The sequence below is a fragment of the Polypterus senegalus genome, chromosome 1, assembly GCF_016835505.1.
Source record: "Polypterus senegalus isolate Bchr_013 chromosome 1, ASM1683550v1, whole genome shotgun sequence".
Lineage (NCBI taxonomy): Eukaryota > Metazoa > Chordata > Cladistia > Polypteriformes > Polypteridae > Polypterus > Polypterus senegalus.
In genome coordinates this window covers 81,025,518-81,046,924 of record NC_053154.1, presented here as the reverse complement: position 1 = coordinate 81,046,924, position 21,407 = coordinate 81,025,518, and the positions used below count along the sequence as shown (strand labels likewise).

General features: G+C 37.0%; 1 protein-coding gene across 3 annotated transcripts in view; it reads left to right on the top strand.

Annotated features, from left to right (window-relative positions):
* Positions 1-21,407, top strand: part of trim46a (tripartite motif containing 46a) — a 64,312-nt gene that overhangs the window by 16,266 nt on the left and 26,639 nt on the right. The window contains exon 1 of one of the 3 annotated variants that reach the window (XM_039751972.1): positions 10,790-10,868. The exons of the other annotated variants lie outside the window; for them this stretch is intronic. Within the exon in view, the coding sequence (XP_039607906.1) occupies positions 10,845-10,868 (24 nt within the window). The 5' untranslated portion in view covers positions 10,790-10,844. Of the gene's footprint in view, positions 1-10,789; positions 10,869-21,407 lie in introns of those variants that run through there. 3 annotated transcript variants of the gene reach the window in all.

Here is a 21,407-nt window from a genome sequence, read left to right as displayed (position 1 = left end):
ATACCTTAGCAGAGACCAGAGAGATATCTATATCCATCAGTTCACTCATTGTTAACCCTGAAAGGGCTGCACAGTTCTAATAGAAAGAGCCCAGCTCACACCTAAGCAAATATGCAAGACATACTGTATATTCTAGCAGAAGCCAGGAGGTTCTCCGGTCAGGCTACCTTTATCTTTTGGTAATCTGATTGCCATCTTTGAAAGAACTAAACAAAGGATGAATCAAATTCATTATTTGGGGCAGATGATTTCAATAAATAAGGAAACTTCATTAAGATAATATTCAAACTTTAATTTAAACTAGGGGCCTTTGCCCACCCCCATGCTATGTGCCAACCACTTCGCATCTCTGCTGCTCATATTGTGAAGAGGGTGGCTGTACGCACCGCAAGTAGATAAACAGTGATGCAATGGGAAACACATACAGTTTTTTTTTTAACTGCTCTTTGCTCGATCAGCTGCTGGCTTGCTGCTGCTGCCATTCCACATGATCTGCATTTTGTGCAGCGCACTTATGTCCATATATTCAATCTCTTTTCGATTTTAATTTTTCAATCAATATCTCAATGAATTTTGATTCCGTTTTTGGAATTACATTGTAACAACGCAACATATAACTGCACGTGAGGGAATATCGTTTCTTTCTCTCTACAATTAATGTGTCTGACATCACCACACAGGACTTTTCCCAATCTCTTGGCATAAGCTCTTTTCCCGCAGGGCTTCCAGTCCTGGGCATGGTTACATCGTTTGGCACGAAGACTCGTCTCGCAGGATGTGAAAGTGTCTCTGAGACAATCACGTCTCGTCTGCTTCCAAGATTTTTTTTATAATAGAGAGACATTACTTATGTTTATTTGCAGAGAAAACTTACAACCTGAATAATTCAAATCAATGTCCATGAAGAAAGTTTCACCATAGTATAACCAAGAGAGAGAGATATCTGTGTAAATTAAAGAGTTCATTCTTCTTAGTACAACTAAGGCATTCTTTAAAAGTATGCAATCCTATGGCGCAACCTTTGTCCTCTCCTTCACATTTTCATTTTGTAGATGGCGCTCTATTTTCATCCTTGGACAGCAACAGAAACCAAACCTGGATAGGGTACCAGTCCATTGCAGGGACCACTCTTGGATATCTCCCTACTCTTATGCTAACACAGCCACTTAAAAATTAGTAATTACCCTAAAATGCACAACTTTGGGAATGTGGAAGGAATGCCAGATAACACCAATAAAAATGCACAAATTTGTGTTTAAAAATGTATATTTACAAGGTTTCAATTTCAGGCTGGGTTCTGCCTTATTTGTTATGATTCCCTACAACAATTTAATTAAAAAGAGGGGGTTTATTTTTTGTATTAATCTTTTATGATATATAAAACTGACACCTTCTGTGATTTAAATTGGAAAAACCCATATACATTACCTAATGTGATTTTTTAGCCTACAGCTCCTGCACATAATACTAATGATATAAATCAGTTAACATTACACTCTCAAATCTGCTTCATCCACTTCAGGGTCATGGGGGACTGGGACCAATCCTACCAGCACTGGACACAAAGCATTAAGTTACTCTGTATCAAGATGTTAGGGCTCATAAATGCCCTTGCCCGTACGGGGCCAATTTACTCACCAGTTAACCTTACCTGTAGGGGATGTGGGAGGAAAACCAGATGACCAGAACAAAAACCTCTGCAGAAACAAGAAAAATGAGCAGACTCCTCACAAACAGTGAGTGAATGCGCTTTTAGTCCAGGAAGATGAACTTATGAGACAGCGTCATTAACCACTTTACAACTGTGCTTCTCTCAAAAGCAGCTGGCAGTCTCATACTTACATCATTCTTCTCATTGTTTATTTTATTATTTCACCTGATATCTTTACTATTCTGTCCTTACAACAAAACTGCAATACATTATGGCAGAGGTTCTTAACATGTGTCCTGTCTTACTTGAACAAGCGCCTGGATGTTACTGGCACGCAATCATAAATCATTTGCATTGGTCATTCCTCAGCATGTTTATGTTTATTGGAAAATGAACACCGCATTATATGAAAAGACTTGTAATCGTCTAGTAAGCTGTGTGTCTGTCAGATCATTTTCAGAGAATTTTACACTTCAACAGTGCTTCTAAAAGTGTGTGCTTCCCTTAGAAAATGTGCCATAAAATGCAAATGGCAGACAATGAGGAGGGGGGGTGATGGCAATCAACAATTGGTGCATTTTAACCTCATCTAATCAGCTTCAGAAAGCTCACTGATATATTCATTTGTTATTTATAAGAAATTAACAATTTTATTTTGAAAGCTTTTGAAGTAAATTTTAGAAGCTATTTTTAATCATGAATTAGCTAAGCAGGGCTGGGGTTGGATTTCTTTTTTCTAATTGTAAAACAGTGCTCTAGCTTCTATTTGTTCAGTGCTCTTCTCCATTGCATTTGTTTTAATAAAGATGTGATCTCAAAAAATATTAAACAAATATTGCTGTCATTACCAGTTAAATATATTTGAAAAAGTCTAACATAATGTCCTTTTCAAGAAAATATGTTGATTTCTTAGCTTGTTTATGACTAGAGCTGCAGCCCTCAGTAAAAAGGTTGAGAACCGCTGCATTGCAGTTATCAGCAGACTGGTTAAAATATAATCCTGCAGCCTAGGGCAGAGGGCAAATTATAAAAATACAGTACATAGATTCTTGGAAGAAAAAGGACGACAGAACATTGTTATGCAGTGATGACCATGTGAGTAACAAGCAGTAGCTGGTGTCATACTTTGCTAAGGCAGTGGTTTTTAAAATGGTGCTAACTTAAAATCTGTTTGGGAAGCTGTAGACCTATTTGGTTGCTTGCTATTTTTACATCAATCATCTTTGCATCACCAATTAGTTAAATCAAATCTAAGGTAATGCCTTTCATAGTTCATATAATCACGTGGTCTTTTTACAAAGTAAACAATTTTGCCTTTCAAAGGAATCAAAAATATCCAGATAGACTAGAAGGAGTAAATTACAGGTGGTACTGCTGTCTACAGTATATATTCAGAGTCCTAGGTTCATATTTTGGCCATCTTGCTACCTTTGTTGATGCATGTTCTTTCCATATCTGCAATATTTTCTTTGGGTTTTCCTTCTCCCTTGAATATCCCCAGCAGTGCTAGGGTGTTGTACCGTGTTAGCCATTATGGATGTAGTGAGAAGTCAAGCAAAATGACACCTTTTATTGGCTAACTAAAAAGAGTATAATATGTAGCGCTTTGAGTACTGAGAAAAACACTATATAAATGTAATGAATTATTATTAATTATTATGTAAGCTTTCGAGGCAACTCAGGACCCTTCTTCAGGCAAGACGTAATCAATTACATCTAAACTGCCTCAAAAGCTGGCATATTAAAATCATTTTAGTTAGCCAATAAGAGGAGTCATTTTGCTTGAATGACCCCAAAATGTTTCTGTTAGGTTAATAAGTTATCCTAAATTGACCTAACATTAGTGAGTAATGGTGTTTGTTTAAGTTGTACTTGCAATGGCACCCTGTCCACCTTTTGTGCAAGATACGATAAGACCTTGGCTTAACTGGATTAAGCTGGTTTAAAAACAGATGCATGGATCGATGGATGGATACAACCAAATCAACACATTTTCTCTTGCCTTCTGGGCTAGACATCGCAGTATATATTTTGAAGGTGGAGGAAACTCCATAAAATAGAGTCTGCATAGTGCAACTGAGGTTTTCAGGCTAGGGGAACGACACATTTGACCCTTGGTCTGCATTCTGCTGTGGTAACATGATGGAGTGTCCCATGGCGGGTGCATAAATTCACAAAACAAATAGGGGAAACTGACGCTTACTCCTCCATTTGCTATAAGTAAACGTCTTTGTCCTGCTAGAGTAACACAAGCTTGGAGAAGGAAGTGAGGAACAAACATTGATGTGAGATGAGAGAAGAAAAGGCATTAGTAGGGAAAAATGATGGCATACACTTTGTAGTTGGGTTAGACTGTAATAGTAAAGGCCAAGTTTGGGAGTCACATCATTATTATTATGAATTAATTATTCTGTGTAGATTCACTATTGTTACAAAATAAAACACTTATTTTATGGTGCGTTAACAGGTTATTCAGAGTCCTGGATGGTGACGACTGTTAGTTTTATGATAACAATAAAATGGCAAGGATATATTAAGACAAAATTATCTAAAACTGTAAAATTTGCCTTTGCAAATAAAGTGTAGGATAAGAATTTAATCTGTCAGAAGAGATAAGCTGAACCTCTTTGTTTAAAATCTATGTATTGTGTGAGGGGCAGTTAAGTACCAAGAAATTAGGCACCAGCACAGCAGTAGGGTCCTTCCAAGCCCTATGAGAGTGACAGTAGTGAGAGGCATTGACATTGGTGATGCACATTGTTGGGACCGAGCAGGAGGACAACAACAATAACAACAACAACATTTATTTATATAGCACATTTTCATACAAACAGTAGCTCAAAGTGCTTTACGTATTAAAGAATAGAAAAATAAAAGACACAATAAGAAAACAAAATAATTCAACATTAACATCGAATAAGAGTAAGGTTCAATGGCCAGGGGGGACAGAAAAAACAAAAAAACTCCAGACGGCTGGAGAAAAAATAAAATCTGTAGGGATTCCAGGACGTTTGGTGTGGTGCTAGTGAGCACTGACCCTTGTAAATATACCAGATGACTTGGAAAAGCTAAAGACTGCATCAAGAATGCAACAACACAGGCCATCCATCTCAGCGTAACTGATCAATCCTTATTTACCCGGCTCTGAAAGATATCATCAAGTATTACTATCTATGATTCTCTGTGGGCGAAGAATTATTTTCTAATATTTGTACAAAATTTTCCTTTAATCAGCTTCTTCAACTTCTGTGTACTGAATAAAAATGTATTTTAAAGTACTAGCTATGATTTAACCATCTAATGTTCTTCATAATACAAAGCACTTCAATCAATGTCACCTTTTAATCTCCATTTGCTTTAGCTGAAAAGATTCAGCTCCTTCAATACTTCCTAATAGTGTATACTCCACATTTTGTAATCAGCCTAGATACTATTCTTTGCACAATCTATAGGAGACTTCAGATTAAATTATCTGAGTTATTATGTGGTTATTATGGTTTTCCTGTGTATTTCCTAAATAAACAGCCACACATGATAACTATTTTCTTAATAAAAAATAGTGCACAAAACATATTAGATGAGCTTTCACAAGAGTATTGCATTGCCTAAGAATTATCTCCCTTGATTTGCAGTCGACACTGTGCTATGTAACCAAATATCCTAATAGCCTTCCTAATCACTGCAGCACATTTTTTGGATGTGGATCCTTCTCATAAAGTGTTTGTTTATTTTCTTTTCATCAGTTAAATACGTTGTTCTTTTTTGTAGAAATTACCTGTCTTGAGTGATTAGGTTAAGATTTTCATTTTAGTTTGGATGGCTTGGATGCCACAGCCAAACTCTGACAGCTTTGTTTTGCAGTAGTGGTATTACTCATAGTCGTAGTATTGTCACATTTACTGTATAGTGAAATTCTTACTTGCATGTCCGACCAACAGACAGCATGCAATCACTTTCTTGCACCATTATAAAGAACAATACATTAGAATACATACATTTATTTTAACTTAATATATAAGCACTAATCAGTTTACCTGATGTACTTCTTACTCCTGCTTCTATGCTTCCATTTCCTGAAATTGGTGTCTTTGTCCACACATATTATGTTATATGAATATTAAACAGTTTGGCTCAAACAACCTTTTGAAAATTATTAAATACCTAAATGCATTACTTGAGCCCAATGAGGTCACTTACTAGCTGTGGAAATGACATCATCTTGGTGCATATTTTTTTTTTTTTATTCTCAGAATTTATAATCTTTATACTTTGGCTGAAGTCACACAGAATGTAAGCACTCTTACAACTCCTCTAAATAACTAGGACATAGCTGGAAGCAGCATACTTATCATATTATACATAACAAATCATTTTCTTACAGGATGTTCTAAATCAGGGGTTTCTAACTCCAACCCTGGAAGACTGCAGCGGCTGCTGGAGTTCGTTTTGCCACTTTCTTAATCACTGACCAATTTCTGTTGTTAATTGACTTCATTTCCCTTTATTATAAATGCTGTATTGTTGAAGACTCAAATCTCTTAACTGATTCTTTTTTCCTTAAATGGCAGCCAAATAGAAATGAGAAATGAAGTGAGCTGACAGATGTCCAGCTAAGTTGGGGCCTTAAACTCCAACCAATTTCACTTTAACCAGTACCATAATTAGAAGTCGATTCTTGTTGATAATTAAACTTGTTATTTAATTCCATGGCTTGTTGTTTCTCTCTTGCTGCCACAGCAGACATTTCCAAAACTGTCTTCATTTTTCCTAAGAGCATAGTCACAATGTTTTGATGACCTGAGCAGATCAACATTATTGAGACCTTCAACATTCTTTATTATAAGCTGTTGTATGATGGACTCAAGTGGCTGGTCATATGTTGACTTGTTTTTGTACCTCATTATTGTTTGGCTAGAAATTAAGGAAAAAAGAAATGATTAAAGGGTCTGAGTCTTTAATACCAAGCCAATTAAAATGAAGGCAAAAGAAGTTAAATAGTAACACAAACTGGTCACTAATCAAGAAAAGGGAATGAAAACTTGAAACCACTGCAGCCTCCCAGGACTGGAGTGGGGGCACCCCTGTTTAAATTGTTTGCTTAGGCGAAAGCAATGGAAAATAGAGCTGAAGTTTTAAAATGAATGCCTTTGATTGAGTCTGGCATCTCTGATTGAGTCTGGTATCTCTGCAGCCCAGAGTGTCCACACTGGAGCTCCGGGTAGGTGGAGTTAACTTAATTAACAGTACTTGCCATTTTTTGAGTAAGATAACTCTGCCACAGCCCTAATCTTAACCATAGTGTAGCACTGGAGGGTTGCGGCTAGACTCTATTGGCACCTGATGGAGCCAACTCTACCTACTGGCCCATCGGAATCAACTCCACCAACTTTGTGCTCCTTACTGCAGAGGTAGATATTTGCTTTGATTTAGTGTGTTTGATATAATATATTCTCACTGAAAAAAATTAATAGGACCAATATACCTATACTGGGTAGGGCGTCTTTTTGCTCTCAAAACAGTCTCAGTTCTTCATGGTATGGATTCTACAAGATGTTGGAAACATTCCTTTGATATTCTGTTCCATGTTGACATGATTGCATTATGCAATTTCTACAGATTTTGTAGGTACGCTTTCATGTTGCAAAACTCCCATTCTACCACATCCTCAAGGCATTCTATTGGATTGAGGCCTGGAAACTGGAAAGGCCACTGAAGAACACTGAGTTGGTTGTCATCTTCACTAAACCAGATTGAGATTAATTTTGCTTTGTGGTATTAGGCATTATCATGCAGAAAGTAGCCATTAGAAGATGGGTAAATTGTGGCCATAAAGGGATGCACTTGGTCAGCAACAATACTCAATTAGGCCATGCACTCAAACAAAAATTGATTGATATTAACAGGCCCAAAGTACCCCAAGAAAACATTTCCTTACATCATCACCACCACCAGTCTGATCTGTTGACACAAGGCAGGTTGGCTGCATGGATTGATGCTGCTGATGCCAAATTCTGACTCTACTATCCATGGGCATCAGCACAAATAGAGACCAATCTGACCAAGCTATGTTTTTCTAGTCGTCAACTGGCCAGTTTTGATGAGCCTGTGTCCATTTCAGACTTAGCTTTATGTTTTTGGTTAGCAGTGGCACCTGACGTGGTCTTCAACATGTTGTGCATTATGAAATGCTTTTCTGCACCACAGTTGTACGGGGTGGTTATTACAGTTACTGTAGCCTTTCTGTCAGCTCTAGTGTTTTACCTGTATCTGAATAATTTTATGCATTGTACTTCAGCCACATTATTATGTGGTGTGAAAGTGTCCAGGAAATGCATTTAACCCCTGAGGTCTTTTTATATTGGTGTGCAAGTTAATACTGGAAATGCCTAAATTGATAGCCTTGACTCACATATACGTCCTACAAAACTTAACCTATTCAACATTCACTCAGCACAAACAAGCTCAAATACAAACCAACGATATCTCTGAGGCTAGCTACCTTAATTTCAACCTTACCAAGACCTAGAAACCATTCTGCTCACAAGGCATCCCTGTCGGGAATCACTTACGTGTCAAATTATCTTCAGATTGCTTCCTCTGAAAGAGCTACACTTCAGAATACCCTAGCAAAAGCCAAGAACGGCTACTCCCATCAGGCTTTTGTATCCTGATGACAATTTCACAAAAATTATTTTTTGTGGACACATTTTAATCATTAACAATCATCGATCATTGCTAAATATCAGTAAATAAAAGGACAACTTCAACAAAGCAATACTCAGAACTATTTCAATCATTAATTATGTTCATTTGAAGGAAAAAACCAAGTGTAAATATCAGATATGTAAACATACAACCTGAATGATTCAAATCAAGATCACACAGTAAGCTTCATTTCAGGTGGCTATAGCTTTGATTGTGGTAGTCTTTGTTTTCTTAAACCAGGCATGATGCATAGGACTGAAAGGGTAGGTGGCAAAGTCTGACTGAGAGGTCTTCTCTTTGGCAGTTATTTCACTCTCTCCCCTTCTAGTCTTGGTAGTTATGATGTCTATCTGGCTGTGCCTTTTACAGTCCTTTGAATTTATAGTGTCTTGCTGACAGCCTTATGCAAGCTATTACATCAGTTAAAAATTTCGGACATTCAATAAGTTCCTGTGATCTGGTTGATTGTTGATTAAGTTACTTTTGGCTACACATGAAACATGTTACTCTTAAAGTCCCAAGCCTCCATTTCACATATTCTTTCATGCACACACACACACACACTGGTCACTTTATCTAAACTTAAATATATAAATTATAATAAACAATGACACTCTTTTAACAGGCGGCACGTTGGCGCAGTGGTAGCGCTGCTGCCTCTCTCAGGATACCCGGGTTCGCTTCCCGGGTCCTCCCTGCGTGGAGTTTGTGTGTTCTCCCCGTGTCTGCTTGGGTTTTCTCCCACAGTCCAAAGACATGCAGGTTGGGTGCATTGGCGATTCTAAATTGTCTCTAGTGTGTGCTTGGCGTATGTGTGTGTGCCCTGCGGTGGGCTGGCGCCCTGCTCATGGATTTGTTCCTGCCTTGCGCCCTGGGATTGGCTCCAGTAGACCCCTGTGTTAGGATATAGCAGGTTGGATATGACTGACTGACACTTTTAACAAAATATACTGTACTTATTTTCCCAGAATTCCTGTCTATGTCTATTTTGCATACAGCCCAGAATTTTATCTACCTCCAAAATTTGACACTTCTGAAAAAATACCTCATGAATATTAATGATCTAAAGAGGTCATTTGTACCTTCCTGCCATTTCAGTTACAGGACATTTCCCATGAGCTCTGAGCCCACAACTTAAGAGTCATTATCTAAATAATTCAGAAATAAAAACACACTGAAATACACAAATTAAACATTACAAATTGTATTTAGAATACTTTAAAAGCCCAATTTTCTGGCAGCATTACACACATGATTGGATGTTTAGATAATTGCATGGATAAGTAGGTGTTCATGTGTGTCTAATAATTTTCTCAATGTTTATATATTTTTACATTTTTACCCATGTACTGTAGAAACACAACAACAAAATCTAACTTGAAAACCTCAAAAATCTGTAAGATTAACTGTAGCTTTCTGACCATGTTAGTACAGTGGAAAGAGGTGAGACTCCCATCTCACAACGATACATCCAAGAACCTAAAACATATCAAATTGTGATGCAGTCATTCCAGGGTACCATTTTAGTGCAGACATGCGTTTATTTTTTTATGCAAGTATGTATATGCATTCGCTGCTTCACAACTTTTTGGTACCCAGGTTTAAATCTTAAATGCTTTTCTGTTATACTCAGACTTAGATTATGTTAATTCAACCAGCCAATCATTATCTTGTATAGAGATACTGAGAGAATGCCTTGTCACTCAGGAGAGCTTCATTCCACAATAATACCAAATTTACACAATAATCATTATTTACATTGAAACTAAAAAGGACAAATGCGATCAAAAATTAAAAATCATGATTAAGAGACTCCTGGAAGAGCAAATGCATTAGACATGTCGCTGTATTACATCTTCTGATTGAAAGGCATGTTAGGACAATCAATTGTGAACTGGCCCGATATGGATGTGTGCCTCAGAGCACCCTGCACACGAAGTAGTTAATTCATGCCGAGACAGTACACGGCTTCTTAAGACCCAAAGCGAATTAAGAGGATGGGTCACTGTTTTGATTGAAAACACATTCCGCTGTAATGCAAAGTACTATAATAACAAACAGAAACGGGAAAAGTATACATTTGCTGTTGCCCCTTTTTGAACAATGTATCTGTGTTTTCAGTAAAGAGGTAACACCGGGAGTCTCGCTTCGCGTCGCTATGGTAACAGCAGCCACTGCCCGAAGAAGCTCGCTCCAGTGCTTGGCGCCGGCGCGCACACAGAGCTCGTGCAGCACCTTTTGTTGCACTGGTGGCGGGGTTGCGCGTGAGCCGCACTTTAGATATTTATAACCCCGTTTTCTCTAAATCGTAAGTGTTAAATAAACTTACAGTGTAATCGTAATTTGAATAAGCATCCCCACAGACATTTGCTCCACATATAGCATTTTCAAAAAGTAGGACATACTAATTATAAGAAAGATAATTGTTAAATATATAAATGCAAGCGCAAATCAGCGTGCACTTTTGCAGAAGAAGTACGGTAGTGATATGGCGCCCAAAAAGCCGTTTAAGGTGAGTGAGCAATGACAACGAGGGCCGTCTTGTTTTAGTATACATTTATGCTGACGATACTGGCCAGACTGGAAGAGAACGGTCGGTTTGATATGCGTGCTGATTACTGTACATTAATCGTTGCTATTCTCCGGCTTTTTTGTGCATGATTCGTGCAGCCCACGAGTAATAGCGATTCTCCTTGATTTTTAACGGGCCTGCCGGTGCCGTATTTACCCTTGTAGCCTTAAAATTCTGTGCGGCGGGCGCGATGTGATGTCGGTGCCGAAGTCTGCGTGGAGTGTGGCGTGGCCGGTATGCCTGTGAATCAACGCCACAGTGTTGGAGCTGACGTGCTGCTTTTTGTAATTTATTATCCTGACTCCGCTATTCTCGATCAATGTTCAATTAGGAACATTATGTAGATGACAGTAATAAAATAAAAACGAAAAAAGCTTGACAGTTATGAGGGCGCTTAATTGAAATCGTTGAGCGGGGAATTGTTATAACATGCTAAATTGTGCCTTTGATGGGGACGCACCATGTATGTGGATTAAATTTTACTAGAAAGTCCCATGTACCGCTCATAATAACACCCCTGCTCCTAAAATAATGAAAAGCCTGGGAAAAGAAAAGACGAACTGTGTGATTTAACATGAGCCTTTCTGTCAGGTGTTCTCTCACAGGCGCAGAGTTCAGTCAGCAAAGGTGTGACATCCCTGTTTTATTACGTACCGCTTAAGTAATATACCAGTTATGGCTGTGTGCAATGTAAAGAAATTGTGTTAGTATAACATATTTTAAGTCGAGGGGCGCGATATGAGTCAGACAAACGTTTATGGCTTTTAATGCAGTGGTTATCCTACCCAGTGGTCAAGGTCATCTGGCTGTGTTCCTTTTCTTTCAGGCCTATTTGACTAGGATCAGTCAAATAAAACAAAATAGAACATTAGTTGCTAAAATAAGCCTTTCCAAAAATAAATGATGATAAATCATAAATAGTTTAGAAGGACAGAGTGCAGTTTCGGGCATGTTATCATGTGTTATTATTAATGTTTATTTAGCAGATATCTTTACCCATAGTGACTTATAAAAACCATACATAATAAATACAATTTGATTGATTGTAAGGGGCAAAGTTAATAAATAATAATATAATGTTCTCAAACTGATCCAATTAAGGGTCACATGGGGCCAGATCCTGTCCCAGCAGTACTGGGAACCAAAGCAGGAAACATCTCTGAAAAATGTGCCAGTCCATCACAGGGGTCAATTTAACAATTAACAAAGAACAACGATTCTAAATCACAGTTAGTCTGCAACTTAAGAAGGACTAACTGGAACTCACTGTCAAGACTGCTTGGCAGTTAATTAACTCAGTACAAAGGCCAACATCCATGAGAACGTCCAAGTAGTGCCGGGATGCACTGTAGAGAGAAGTGTCTTCATGAGGCACCCAGACATATTGAAGGTTACGAGAAGTTTGGATGTTCATGCAAACAGTTTAGGGTCCTGTTATAACCCTTGGGAATGTGTTAAAAATAAAAATATTTTTGTACAACCATTGTTCATGAGATACACTCTATTTACACTCATGCTAACTTACAGGGTGATTCAAAAAGATTCATCTGGTTTCAAAATTATTTCTTTCATTTTTAAATCATTAGAGAACAATGCAGTAAATTGTAAATGGTTTAGGTGAGCATAAAGTTTATGTAATTTTACAAGTGCTCAATATGACCTCCTCTAGCTGTATGAGCAACATCTAGGCAACAGTCAAATTCATCCCATACTCGATTGAGCATGCCATGTGTCACTGTACTCACAGCTCTTTCAATGTGATTTCGGAGATCATCCAGTGTTGTTGGGAGTGGTGGCACATAAACAGAATCCTTAACATACCCCCACAAAAAGAAAAGTCACACGGTGTGAGATCTGGTGATCTTGGGGGCCATAAGTGGATTGCCAAATTGTGGGCTCCTTTATAGCCAATCCGGCAATGAGGGAGCTCGTTGTTGAGAAATGCGTAGACTGAAGGGAGTGACCTTCCGGTGACAGTCAGAAACTCTGTGATCCCCTCTTTCAGTTGGTATGTGATTGGTTCTTAGGCGCTTCACGGTTGTAAAAATATGGCACTTTGAGATCGGATAAATCTTTTTGAATCACCCTGTATTTTCCTGCTAGGAGCACATCAAGTTAACAAATGAATGAATGATTTATAGCTTTATGTTTACATAAAAAGTAGTAATACAATTTAAAATGTGCTTTGCCAGTAATGTTTCAATTTTGTAATATAAATGCAGTATTTACAGACAATAATGGAAAGACAATGTTTGTTTCTAAAGTAAAATTGTATCCTTTGTCTAGGAAGCAGCACCAGGCAGAAAAACATAATTCCAATAACAGATCTGTACCAGATACAATTACCCACATAAAATACACTGTGTATAGATGGAGTAAGTAAAACATATCCTCAATATATAATAAAGAAAATGAATACACCAGCAATGCAAAAAACAAACAAGTGCTTGGACAATTGTTCTAAGGATACACCTTGAGTAAAATAAACTATTGGACGGGTAGCCTCAACTTATGGATTTTGGAAAAATGGCAGCCTCTTAAGGTAAAATGAAAATCTGTTTAGATATAAAATATGTTCTACTTAGTTACTGCTGTGTTTAGGTATGTATCAGAAACCATGCCTTCTTCTGGCAATTAATAATTTAATATTTTCTCTTGGAAAAAAACAGGCTTTTTATTAGTGTTTATAATGAGGTAGAAAACTGTTTCTTTAAAGTAATATAACAGTTCACCCAAATTAGCAGTAATTTTATATGGACGGATACTATGTAAAAAGGAATTATCTGGTTAAGTGGAAATTGAGGATGTTTTTTCCTAGAAATTGCATTTTCATTCAAGGTGGTTTTGATTGATGAAGAGCTTGTCAACAGAATTCAAAAGAAACTGAAGCCTTTAAAAGTACATCTTGTAGTAAAGCAGTTTTCACAGATCAGGAGACAGGAAAACACATATGAACTCCTTGTATATCTGGTGCACTGGTTTAGGCTTTGGACCTAAAACTTCATACCCAGAGGTTGTGGGTTCAAATCCCACTGCTGACACTGTGTGACCATGAGCACGTCACTTTGTTTGCCTGTGCTCCATTTGGAAAAACAAAAGAAATGCAACCAATTGTATCTTAAATGTTGTAAGTCACCTTGGACAATGGCACCAGCAAAATAATAATAATAAGTAAAATTCTCAGAGAGGTCATCCCACGTGAGAATTAAATTGGAATAAATGCAGCCAAAGTATCAGTAACAACATAATTTCATTTTTTAGTTGTCCATTTCTGCTTCAGAGTGATCAGAGCTTGGCACTGTACGTTCCAATTTTCAAAACATCATCATTGCATGTTCTTCTGGAGAGGAGTTCAGAAACCACACCCGCAACAAAACATGTCTGCCCTTCTGCACAATTGAAGCTGTGACAGTAGACTAAAGCAGTAACTAGATGAAAACGTAATGTATTGTTAAAGTGATCGTCTATAATTATATGGTTTAGTAATCTTATTGACTTCTTTTAAATTTACTATGGTAAATAATTTGGCTTGAAAGGCTTGTTGTAGAGATTTTAGCATTCGACTGACAACAGTCAGAGCTGACTTGCATTATAAACCAGTTGACGCTCATCAACAAAATAATTAAAAGTGCAGCTTTCTGTCACAGACATTTCCTAATGCTGGGAAACAGCAATGAAAATGTGGAATCCATCTTTCCTTCTGAAGAGGTAGAAAATATACAGTATGCACAGTCCATGATTTCCACCTTTGGACTCCTTAGGGATTTCTGTGTCTACGTTTTAAGTCAAAAATTAGCCCTTCTTCACTCTGTGTATAAATGAAAGTGGGGCAGAAAGTGGGGCACACACTCCCAGAGGAAAAAGAAAACCAAAAGGAAGCACTCTCCAGTCACCAAAGTCCCATCTAATAAACAGTCATCTTCTCCTGTTCAGCTTACTCCCAGTTGAGTGTCTATTAAATGATGTCCCTTCTGCCAAATGCCATATTTACTGGATTTATTTTTCTCCTCTAAAATGTAAAGTCTAAAATTCTAGACATTGCCCAGCCTGGCAGGATTCCATAAAATAAATCTAAACTCTCTATACAATGAAGTTTATATGATTTATTCTGAATTTTAAACTTTGGAATTTATATAACTAAAAATCAAGTGGCATTCATCTTAACTTTATCATCAGGGATTCCTTAATCAGAATAATTACGTTACTCTGTGCTAGCACAAAATCATTTTTGCATTGAATTTCTAATACAAAAAAGCCACAGTCACAATTTCAAAATATTATTTTTATGCTAACTTTTATGAAGTTATGCAAAAGTAAAATACTAGTGAGGATAAAGAGAAAGAATTTCATAAGAAGTTTGTGTTTTACAAGGCTAATGGACAGTGTTATAATATTTTCAGTTGTTTAACATTTGAAAAATCTTTCCATTTCAGAGCTATCTTTGTTTTGACTCTTTTGTATTAGTGGTTAATTAACATTTCATTTTCAAATCTGATGCTGATACAGCTTTTAGGAACTATATAGAATACATTTTACAATTTATATATATTAGAAATTGATTGTCAGTAGTCTTATCTGTTGTAGTAATTTACTGAATACTCTACTTTATTTAGCGAACATGTTACTTAGTTATATATTATTAAAGAAGATCTGTCCTAATAGCTGGGTTAATACTTGTGTAATGTATTCAGGGGCTCTGAGAGCAGAAGAAAAAAAATACTATAAACATATATAAATCTATTTCTGTCTATTTTTGCTGTCTCCATTGATCCAATATCAAAATCAGAATCTTGTGCTCCGGTTGTTGTTTTTATGGAGTTAGCACATTCTCCCCATGTCTTGCACATTTTTCTCCAGGTACTCTGATTTTCTCCTCCGATCCCCAAGGGTGTGTGTGTGTGTGTGTGTTAGGTTAATTAATGATACCGGGGCATGGCATGTTGCTTCACCGTTCCAGGATCCCATTTGAGTTGGAGATTGCACTGTTTTCCGGTACTGGTTCTTGATTCAGTGGAAACAGTGGATGAATGTTTATATTAATCTTATAACCACTCATCACAAGTGCAGATAGGTCAATAAATGCCTCTTGTTGTGTTAATAAAATATACCCATTTCAAGAGTCTATCCCATATATCACTTGTTGCTTTTCCAATATTCATGACTTGGCCTTACAAATTGATTCACAGTCAATTCTGCCTCAGCTGTATCTGACTGCCACTGGCTTTTGTCCACCACAAGTAAATGCACTTTTTTGGGTTTTTTCATCCTTCTTTCCCATCCACTTGCTCGAGAGAATTTTCCAAATCATTAGAATCCTCTTTGTGAGTAAGCAGTTTGCCCAAAATGTCCAAACCAGTCCTTCCCCAGTCTTTTATTTTTGTTTTATGATTTGACCCTCTTTGTATTTGCCACTACAGTTTTTATGACATCTCTGAAGTCAATTGTAATCACTTTTACTTTATTATTTCTCTAAAATAGTTTTTTTTCTGCATGCAAAACAAATATGTTAAATTAGACAACAATCAAGAAAGCCAAAAACAATATTCTAGATGCTGAGTCCTAATAGAATCGTGAATCTGCAGTAATTTCTGCAGAGTGTAAATAATCACTTTTCTGTGACACTTGGTGTATCTCTATCAATAATGACACCAAAGAGTCCATACACATCTGGCTTGACTCAAGAAGGGTTATGAGTTATTTAGTATTCCTCAGTATGTCCTCACAACATCAGGTACTTTGTTTTGATAATGGTGCCAGGAGTACCCAAATGGCAAGTGACTCTCCCATTGAGGAAGAGAGCAAAGAGCGTTCTTGTCCCTCGCTGCCTTGTAGCTGTGCCAGTGTCAGAAACAAGAAGAGAAAGTAATGCAACACAAAAAAATACATTATCATTATTCTGTACCTCCTCACTCATTTGTGATCATTTTTACATATGCTAATTTTGTATTTCTGACTTTCACACCTTTTGAGGCCATTTGAGGGATGGCTTTTTCATAAGCTACTTTATTTTCAGACAATGATAGACTTCAAAACTGATTTTGTGTGATATCTGTGCTGCTTGAGAACATTCCAGGTGTCCAAATCAAGCACTTCATAGGAAAAGACAGGCTCTGCATTCATAACTCAACCTCTTGACAACTAAAGAAACAGAGCAACTCATTTTTAAATCAAGACATCATTACTATGAACATGGAGAGAAAGCTAATAAAATTTTAGCTCAACAAATTCATAAGCAGGAAGCTTGCAATGCAATCTCAGCAATTACCAGCACAAACGGAGACAAAATCATTGATCACAAAAAAATAATGCACACATTTAGAGACTACTATAAGTGCTTATATTCTTCTGAGCTTAAAGAAGACAAGACACAACCTAAAGCATTTCTGGATACATTACAGATACCAACATTAGATATTCTCAGTGCAGAAGAATTGGGTAAACCTCTGGCACTATTAGAATTAGTAGATGCTATAAACACACTTCAGAGTGGGAAATCAGCTGGCCCTGATCGCTACCCTAAATAATGTTATAAAAAATTCTCAATTAAGCTAGCTTCCTTTTTATTGGCAACATTTACAGAAGCTAAAGACAATAAAATTCTACCTCAAACTTTTCGTCAAGCTCTAATTACTGTCCTGCAAAATAAGGACTTATTACAATGTGCATCATACAGACCAATCTCACTGTTGAATAATGATGTAAAGATACTTTCTAAAGTCTGAGCTAGAAGGATTGAGAAAGTGCTTCCTTCAGTAATATCACAAGACCAAACTGGATTTATTAAAGGCAAACACTTAGCTTCCAATCTTCGACGCCTGTTTAATGTGATATATTCACCCACAAAGTCAAACACCTCAACAACAATAACATTTATTTCTATAGCACATTTTCATACAAAGAATGTTGCTCAAAGTGCTTTACATGATGAAGAAAGAGAAAAAAGACAAAATAAATAATTAAAATTAGGGAACACTAATTAACATAGAATAAAAGTAAGGTCCAATGGCCAGGGAGGATGCAGAAAAAATGCATTTGATATGGTTAAATGGAACTACCTTCTCACCATATTGGAGATATCTGGGTTTGGCCCAAACATCTGTGCATGAATCAAACTACTGTATACCTAGCCAGAAGCTTCAGTTTGTATTAACAACTAGGCTCACTCGCCTTTTAAGGCGACCGACTTTTAAGTTGACCACTTCTTAAGGCAATTCAATATGTAGATCAATTTGATATTTTATACAAACTCATTAATTTCGTTATATTGCATTTGAGCGGTATTACTTTAATACTCGTAGTTTCTGTTATTTATGTGATGAAATTTAAACTTTTTCTATATTGAGGTCGCCCTTTTGAACCCCCCTGATATTTACTGCACGGTGAGGCATTTGTACTCCATCAACATTAATTATTTCCAGAGACATAATTTTGTCTATTTTTCCAGCACATCGCGCACAAAAGCAAGGGAACGATGGGAGCACCAGAACTCTGCTCACATCATGTCGCCGCCGTACCGCAAGCTGCAAGTAGTAAGTCTGTGATAAGCGGAATACTGCTACGCTTTCCACTCACGGGACGGAAGAAGAATCCTGACCGCTTTTATATAGTAAGAAAGAAGAAGAAGATATCACACAGTCTGGAGTAGAAAATCATCTTTTACCTGGAAAAACGAAACTACAAATCCCATCCTGCATTGCAAAATGGACAGGGCGTGTGTGAAACTCCGGGCCTGCGTAGCACTCACGGGACGGAAGGACAATCCCGACCGCTTTTATATAGAAGGATATTAATTCAGACTACTTCACACTAGAACAGGGTACTAGACAAGGATGTCCCTTGACACCACTGCTGTTTGCAATCGCCATTGAGCCACTGGAGGCTCACTGTTGAAATGCTTATGAGATAAAGGGGATTATCAGAGAAGGACATAAACAGAAAATTTCTCTATATGCAGATGATATGGTACCGTATATATCTGATCCACAAAAATCTGATCCTAACAGCACTTACAGAATTTCAAAAGATTTCTGGTCTCAGAATTAATTTGAACAGTGAATTGTCAAGCACACAAAATGAGACTGGACACTTTACCTTTTAGCATCGCAGATCAGTTTAAATATCTAGGGGTAAATATAAAGCTCTTTATCAAAAAAACTTTGCTGTCTGCATGGAAAAAATTAAGCAAGACTTGCATAGATGATCTACCCATCATCTCACTTTAGCTGGAAGAATTAACATTGTCAAGATGAATATCCTTCCTAGGCTTCTTTATCTATTTCAAAACATTCCAATATACATCAATTAAAACATTCTTAAAGAAATTAGATTCAACCATAACCTCATTTATTTGGAGTTCAAAACATCAATGTATCCAAAAGGTGACCCTACAAAGATCTAAGGAAGAAGGTTGCATGGCTTTACCTAACTTTCAATTTTATTAATGGGCAGTGAATATACAAGCTTTAAAAACCTGGGCATTGACACAAGTAGGTGAGCAGACACAATACCCCAATAAGTAATAAGTCATCACCAATATACTAACAACCCAATAGTGCTTCAGTCACTCAGAATATGGAACCAATGTAGGAAGCATTTTAAGACAGAGAAGCTTTTATCTGTGGCTCCTCTGCACAATAACCAACTTTTTCCACCCTCTCAAATGTACACAGTTTTTAATGTCCGGAAAACTTTCGCTTAGAGATCTGCACATAGATAACGTCTTCGCATCCTATGAACAATTGCACTCCAGATTTAACTTTCCAGCATTTCTTTCACTACCTTCAAATTAGAAACTTTGTTAAACAAAACCTACCCAATTTCCCTCACCTCCCATCTACCTCTATACCAGAAGAAATTTTGATCAGTCTTGAGGTCTCAAACAGCATTTTCGTAATATATAAAAACATTTTAAAGTCCCTCCCTTTCAAAGATCCCAGAGGTCAGTGGGAAAAGGATCTTGCCCTCAACATCTCAGAAAAGGAATGGAAGGTAGCAATATACAGAATTCCCTCGAGAAAAGCATACAATTATTCAACTTAAAATTAGATATCGAGCGCATCTCTCTCATTTAAAATTGTCCAAGATGATTTCAAGGCAAGATCCAGCCTACGAATGCTGCAATCAAGTTCCAGCCTCAATGGGCCGTATGTTTTGGGCGTGTACCAAATTAACATCATTTTGGACAAAATTCTTTAAATGCCTTTCAGATAGCCTTGGTGTCACAATCTCTCCTAGTCCACTAACAGCTGTGCTTGGTGTACTAGAAGAATCCTAACTCACCTTTTTTAAGTCAGTGGATAACTGATGTTATATGTTATCTAAAATTGGAACAAATCTAATTCTCACTAAGAGGATCTGTACAAAACTTTTTCAAAACCTGGCAGAATCTGATAAATAACAGTTAAGAATAAGCATTTACATTGAGGAAGTGGATTCTCTCCCCTCTTTTTCTCTTCTATCTCTCTATCTATTTTTACATAGTTTTACTATTATTTAAGTGCTACTCTGCTGACCTAGCTCTCTTTCTCATGGGTGGGGGTCGATTTGTTTCAAACCAGTTTTGTTAAACTTGACTTGTATGTATGGAATGTTTTCTGATTTTAATACAATAAAATAAAATACACTATTATCATTATTTCTCATAATTTAGGATTTCTATACCTCCTCACTGATTTGTGATCATTTTTACACATGCTAATTTTGTATTTCTGATTTTCACACCCTTTGAGGCCATTTGAGGGATGGCTTTTTCATAAGCTACTTAATTTGAGACAATGATGGTCTCACCATTAGTCACAGATTCAACTATTGGATCAGCCTTGACTGTCCCATGAGATATTTATCAGACACTGAAAGAGTCTTCTCAAAATGAAAAAGAAAATAAAGATATACTTAACATATTTTGAAGACTAAGTTCCAATATAGTAGCAAGATGTTCTTTTATGTCATTTTTTAATTTAGTTTTTTTGTTGTTTTTTTCTTCTACTGTATTTTGAACAGTTCCTAGAAAGTTCTGACTTTGTGTCATTCCACAATATGTCAAAAACTATTTTTACCATTAACAAAGAAATAGTACTTGAGGAGATGAGGCAGGGAGACGCATTTAGCAAGCATGGTGGTTGTTGTAACTTCAGTTAAACTTTCAAACCCTATACTGTATTCCTAAAAACACAAAACAAAAACACAGTCTAAGCATGATTTCACAAGACCTTATTTCACCTGATAAGACCTATAGAAATGGACACATGTCTGTCATAGCAAGCTTCTCTGCAGAAAACAAAAAAAGAGACCATCAAATCCTCAACAGCACACAGAATGAAGGATCATGGTGAGAAGCAAAGTAATAATCAGACAAAAAGTGTTGAGCTAGTCAATGCTCTCCAAAAGCGTACTTGTGTAGAAAAGCTCGTGTTGACGTGGTGTCTCAGGAAATCCCCATCTTGCAGTAATGCAATTTGCCTAATAAAAAGTGACATCAAT